The sequence below is a fragment of the Anomaloglossus baeobatrachus genome, unplaced genomic scaffold, assembly GCF_048569485.1.
Source record: "Anomaloglossus baeobatrachus isolate aAnoBae1 unplaced genomic scaffold, aAnoBae1.hap1 Scaffold_806, whole genome shotgun sequence".
In the NCBI taxonomy this organism is placed as follows: domain Eukaryota; kingdom Metazoa; phylum Chordata; class Amphibia; order Anura; family Aromobatidae; genus Anomaloglossus; species Anomaloglossus baeobatrachus.
The window spans coordinates 23,766-29,763 of NW_027445191.1; the positions used below are offsets into that span (position 1 = coordinate 23,766).

The following is a 5,998-nucleotide window of genomic DNA, read 5'->3' on the forward strand; positions in this document are numbered from 1 at the left end:
GCAGATTATTTTATGCACCAGATCTGCAAGTCACAAATAAGCAATGTGTGTAGGAGACTTTAGGATTCTCATAGACTTTGCTGGCATCAGGAATCCCTTCAGGTTTAGTGACGAATCTTCACTGAAAAATGTATCAAACTCAATAGCGCAACATGTGAACACAACCTTACTGTCAAACCTTGTTTTTTGTTTTGTTTTTTTGCAGAGGGAACTCCATATTCAGGGGGTATTTTCAGAATGAAGTTAATCTTGGGCAAAGATTTTCCAGCCGCCCCTCCGAAAGGATACTTCCTTACCAAAATATTTCACCCCAATGTTAGCAACAATGGAGAAATCTGTGTAAATGTTTTAAAGAAAGACTGGAAAGCAGAGCTTGGCATTAGACATGTGTTACTGGTAAGAACAAATTTTCGTCTACCAAGAGTGATTTTTGTCAGGATTAGACAGGTTTGCTTTCTAATGAGAATGTAATTACAACTGTAATGTGTTTTATTAGTTAGATTATATCTTATAAGTAAAAATATAGTTGATTACTTCCCAACGGAATGTTCATATTCAGATATAAAGTTTATAAACTGTCATCTGGAGACATATTTTCTTAATCCATTTACTGACATGACACACGGGCACGTCATATATTGGTTTCCTTACATTAATGCGGGCTCACAGACCAAGCACGTAATTTTCCGACATGATGGCTGATTTAATCATTCATTATATGCCTTTATCAGCTGTGGGGTGGAAGGGGAAGGGACTCTGCACTGGGCAATTTTTTTTTTTTTCTTTTTTTCCTCCTCCTTCCAAGAGCCATAACTTTTTTTTTTTTTCGTCAACACAGCCATATGACTGCTTGTTTTTTGCGGGATGAGTTGTACTTTTTTGAACACCATTCACTCTGCTCCATATTGTACTTGAAAATGGGAAAAAAATAAGTGGTGAATTTGGAAAAAAAAGTGCAATTGCACACTTTACTTTAGAGTTTATGTAAAGTGTTCACAATATGGTGAAACTGGCCTCTCAATATGATTCAGGTCAGTACAAGTTCATAGATAGCATACATGTATAGTTTAAATTATCTAAGTGGTGAAAAAATTTCAGACACTTGCAAACCTAAATTGGCTTTTGTCACCATTTTCAGAGACTCAGCGTTCTCATTTTTTGGGATCTGGGGCTCACTGATGGCTTATTTTTTTTGCAACTTGAGCTTCTTGAATCAATTTTTCCATGAATGATCTTTTGATTTCCTGCTATGGCATCTTAGTGCAGTATTGCAGCGACAAAATAAACCCAAAAACTTTGGTGTTTGGTAGACAGTGTAGTAAAAAAAACTCCAATCAATTTTATATTTTGATTGGGCATTTCTGAACTCTGCTATACCAAATTAGCTTTTGTATGCGCATATATATATATATATATATATATATATATATATATATATATATATATATATATATATATATATATATATATATATATATATAGATGTATATATAGAGAGAGAGAGAGCGATGTGTGTGTGTGTGTGTGTATATATAATATATATATATATATATATATATATATATATATATATATATATATATATATATATATATAAATTTTATTTTACAAAAATTACCTTTTTTTATTGACTTTACTAGTCCCTCTAGGGGACTTTGTGCCTGGAGTTTCTGATCGCTGCTCCTGATCAGAGGTGTGCTGCAGTACCGCTGTGATCAGCAGAAATGCTTAAGGCCCCTTGCCTGTCATTACGATATTTCCGTGAAAGCCAGGGTTTAGCTGACATTTATAGATAGGGACTTTGATCAGACGATCAGTTTCCATCCCCCTAAGGAGACTATTAGATACTGTTACGTTTTTTAAAAAATGAAAGCTCAAATCACTCTCCTTTTTTCCCCCATTAAGAATAAAACAATAAAAATACACATTTGGTATTGCATTTGTGAAAGTTTGATCTATCAATACATAAAATTAATAAAAATTAATGAGATTAAAAAATGGCAGAATGACCATTGCAATAAAACTACATAAGAGGTGACCAAAACATTATATGTACCCCTAAATGGTATCAGTAAAAACATTTGGGAGCAAAAAATAAGCCCTCACATCGCCCCAGAACCCGAAAATTGAAAATATTCGACAATGGCGACACAAGCAAAACATTTTTTTTCCAAACTTGCCAACAATTTTCACCACCTAAATAAGAACTATACTTGGTGGTCTGCATAATCACTCTGACCTGGAGAATCAGTATTGTGAGCATGGTAAATAAAAGCCCCAAATAAACAATTGTGAAATTACTTATTTGCAGTTTTAATGCAATTGGAATTTATTCCTGCTTTCCAGCTTATCATATAGTACAATGAATTGTCATTAAAAGTAGAACTTCTACCGCAGAAAACGAGCCTCACAAGGCTGAGGATGGAAAATTAAAAGTAATTGCTCTTGGAATAAGATGAAAAAAAACAAATAGCCTTATGAAGGGGTTAAAGTAATTTTCATTAAAATTACATGAAAATAAACTTCATATTGTGAAAAATCTGCTTTTCTCTCCTCCTGTACTGATCATTTAATTTCAATTAGTCAAATCTGTTTTCAGTGAAGACAATATTGTCCTTGTCATGTTGCTGACACAAGGTGCAGGCTCTCACATCTGTCCCCCTGCTGCGTTTTAGCTTCTGTATTTAGCAGAAATGGACCCTTGTGCAATTATACTGAACAAAACTTCCATGACATTTGGGGTTTTCACGGTGCTGTAGGTTTGGTTTAGTAGAACAATGTGTGCTAACCTCGCTGCAGCCCTATCACTAAAGTGGGAGTTCTGATGTGTATTCATTCATCTTTTCTAACTCTTCTGCCAGCCAGGCCAAATTTTTAAAGTTTGCAAAGCAGAGTTACCAAATACTTGCAAACCAACCCCAGCAGGTTTCAAGGTGAGGATTCAAAGTGTTTTCTCTAGACAACTCATGTAAAACACTTTTGTTGCAAAACCTGCCAAGTTGTGAAAAAAAATTGCGACTAATAATGCAGATGATTGATCTTGATGTACCAGTTATTTTTCTTACAATTCTGTTTTTTTTTCTGTTTTTTCTTTGTTCTCCCCCCAAGACCATAAAGTGTTTAATGATTCATCCGAACCCTGAATCAGCGCTGAATGAAGAGGCTGGTCGTCTTTTACTGGAGAACTATGAAGAATACGCATCCCGTGCAAGACTAATGACAGAAATTCATGCCCAGAGCTCATCTTTAAGGGGCAAAGATGTCACAGACCCCTGCTCGTCAGCATCGATGGCAGTGGCTGTTGGGGACGGGCCCATGGCGAAGAAACATGCTGGAGACCGTGACAAGAAACTGGCAGCAAAAAAGAAAACAGACAAAAAGCGGGCTTTGAGGCGACTTTAGGTGGAAGTCTCGGTAGGGTTGAGGTGGAGTGAACTTTTAGACCAGGTAGGGAGGGACCGTGCAAGACGTTTTAGGGGATGTAATAAATCCATATTGTTTTTTTCCCCCTTTTTTTTTTTTTCTTTTTTAAAGCCTGCTTTTGTTAGTTTTTTCCAATCTAAGTTATTTAAATTATACGTCTATTAAAATACATTTTTTCATAAAGAGATCGAATTTGATTTGAAATCTTTTATTTTGAGCATTCCATATGAACCGAGATTTTGGTTAATGAGGGGATGGGCACATTTTGTTTGCCATGTTAAAATGGTTAATTTTCATAAACTAAGTTATTTTCCATTTTATGGTTGGGAAACTAATTTTCTTCAGCGCTCTATTGGGAGACCCAGACGATTGGGGTATAGCTACTGCCCTCTGGAGGCCACACAAAGCACTACATTAAAAGTGCAAGGCCCCTCCCCCTCTGGCTATACCCCCCCGTGGTATCACGGGTTCTCCAGTTTTAGCTTTGTGTGCGAAGGAGGTCAGACATTCCATGCATAGCTCCACAGATTTTAGTCAGCAGTAGCTGCTGACTGTTTCGGATGGAAGAAAAGAGGACACATATAGTGTCCCCAGCATGCTCCCTTCTCACCCCTGGATGGTGTTGTAAGGTTGAGGTACCTATTGCTGGTACAGGGCTGGAGCCTCACATGCTGTTTTCCTTCCACATCCCCTGGTAGGGCTCTGTGGAAGTGGGATCCTGCCGGCCTCTCAGCTCTGATGCCGGGCTCCATCCACAGACCCATTAGAACCTGATGGAGACGGAGCAGGAGTACGATCAGGGACAGGCCCTGCATCATACAGGTACTCTGTGTCCCCGGCAGGCACAGACACACTCCGGGCTGGCTGGGTGTTGTAGTGCGCCGGGGACCGCAACGTGGAGTTGGTGTCCCTACAGATTACTGGGGGATTGTTTGTGTTTGGGAACGCAGCGCCGACCCCCTCTGGACCGGGCGGCGCTGCTGTGACTTGTGGTGCGCCGGGGATCCGCCGTCCGCGCTTTTACGGCGGCGGCGGTTATAAATTTAGTCCCCGGCTTTTTGGGCCTAGGACGCCGGCAGCTCCGTTTCGTTCCCGCCCCCACCCTGTCATTCAGGGTAGGGGAGAGACGCTGTTCGCTAGCAGCGACGAGGGCTGGAGCCTGATTTACATGCTCCAGCCCTCACACTTGGCACAGAGGGAAGCAGGCTTCCCGCTCTTGGCCAGGAACGCCCAGGGCCCGCCCCCCTTCCTCTCTCGAGACGCCGGCAGCCATTACATGCATGCCTGGCTGGAGGAAGGACGCAAGGCTCTGGGAGACCTGGACTAGGGGCTATCTGGCGACCACACACCCGCTTTTTAAGCGGGCGGTAAGCGATTTTTCTGTGCTGGTCCCTCTAGTGCCTCACTGTGTATCAGTGTACTGGGTACAGATATATAGTTATTGTATTACTTGCACTGTGAGGTGCGCTTCTGGCTGCATATCCCAGATCGCTCTGTGGAAGCAGCAACATGTCATCCTCAAAACGCAAGGCGGCCAAGGCAAAAAGGGCTGTGTATACTGCGTGTGCTGCATGTGGGGCTAATCTACCAGCAGGCTCCGATGACCCCCATTGTGTGCAATGCTCCGACCCGGTGCTGCTTCGCCAGCCGGAGTCAGGAGAGGTAGCGACCCAGGCTGAGACGCTTGTAAGTTCTGCCCCGGTGACAGGGACAGACTTTGCAGTTTTTGCAGATAATATGTCTGTATCTATGGCAAAAATCCTTGAGACCTTGCAATCTATGCATGGGGCTCAGTCTCTGGGCACGGCGAGGCCTCTGTCCTCAGGTCCCCCTTACTTGGAATGTATCCAGCCCACAGGGGGGTCCCCGGCTTCACAGGCCGAGGATTATGACTCAGATGATGGCCCCAGCCACCCTAAGCGAGCTCGCTGGGAAAGACCCTCGACGTCTTCACACTGCTCAGGGTCTCAGCGCAATCAGTCTCCCTGTGATGTGTCTGATGAGAGTGATCAGGAATCCACTCCTGGAACCCCTCTCAACCTGGATACCCCGGATGGGGATGCCATGGTAAACGACCTTATCTCAGCCATCAATAGGCTGTTGGATATTTCTCCCCCAGCCCCTTCAGCAGAAGAGGCGGCTGCGGAGCAGGAAAAGTTTCGTTTCCTTTATCCCAAGCGTAAATTGAGTGCTTTGTTAGATCACTCTGACTTCAGAGAATCAATCCAGAAGCACGACGCTCACCCAGAAAGGCGTTTCTCTAAACGATCTAAAGATACGCGTTTCCCTTTCCCCCCTGAGGTGGTCAAGCGCTGGACACAGTGTCCAAAGGTAGACCCCCCGATTTCCAAACTTGCAGCTAGATCCATAGTTGCAGTGGAGGATGGCGCTTCACTTAAAGATGCCAATGACAGACAGATGGACCTTTGGTTAAAATCTGTCTATGAAGCTATAGGCGCGTCGTTTGCTCCGGCATTCGCAGCCGTATGGGCACTCCAGGCTATTTCAGCTGGCTTAGCAAAAGTGGATGCTATCATGCATCCAGCAGTGCCGCAAGTGGCGCACCTTACCACGC

General features: G+C 42.9%; 1 protein-coding gene across 1 annotated transcript; it reads left to right on the forward strand.

Moving 5' to 3' along the window:
* The first annotated feature begins 208 nt into the window (after nt 1-208).
* On the forward strand, nt 209-3,610 carry LOC142288262 (ubiquitin-conjugating enzyme E2 S-like). The gene is made up of 2 exons (XM_075333499.1): nt 209-396; nt 3,109-3,610. Exons 1-2 carry the CDS (start codon nt 238-240, stop codon nt 3,400-3,402), a joined length of 453 nt encoding a protein of 150 aa, XP_075189614.1. The 5' UTR covers nt 209-237; the 3' UTR covers nt 3,403-3,610.
* The last annotated feature ends 2,388 nt before the right edge of the window (nt 3,611-5,998 follow it).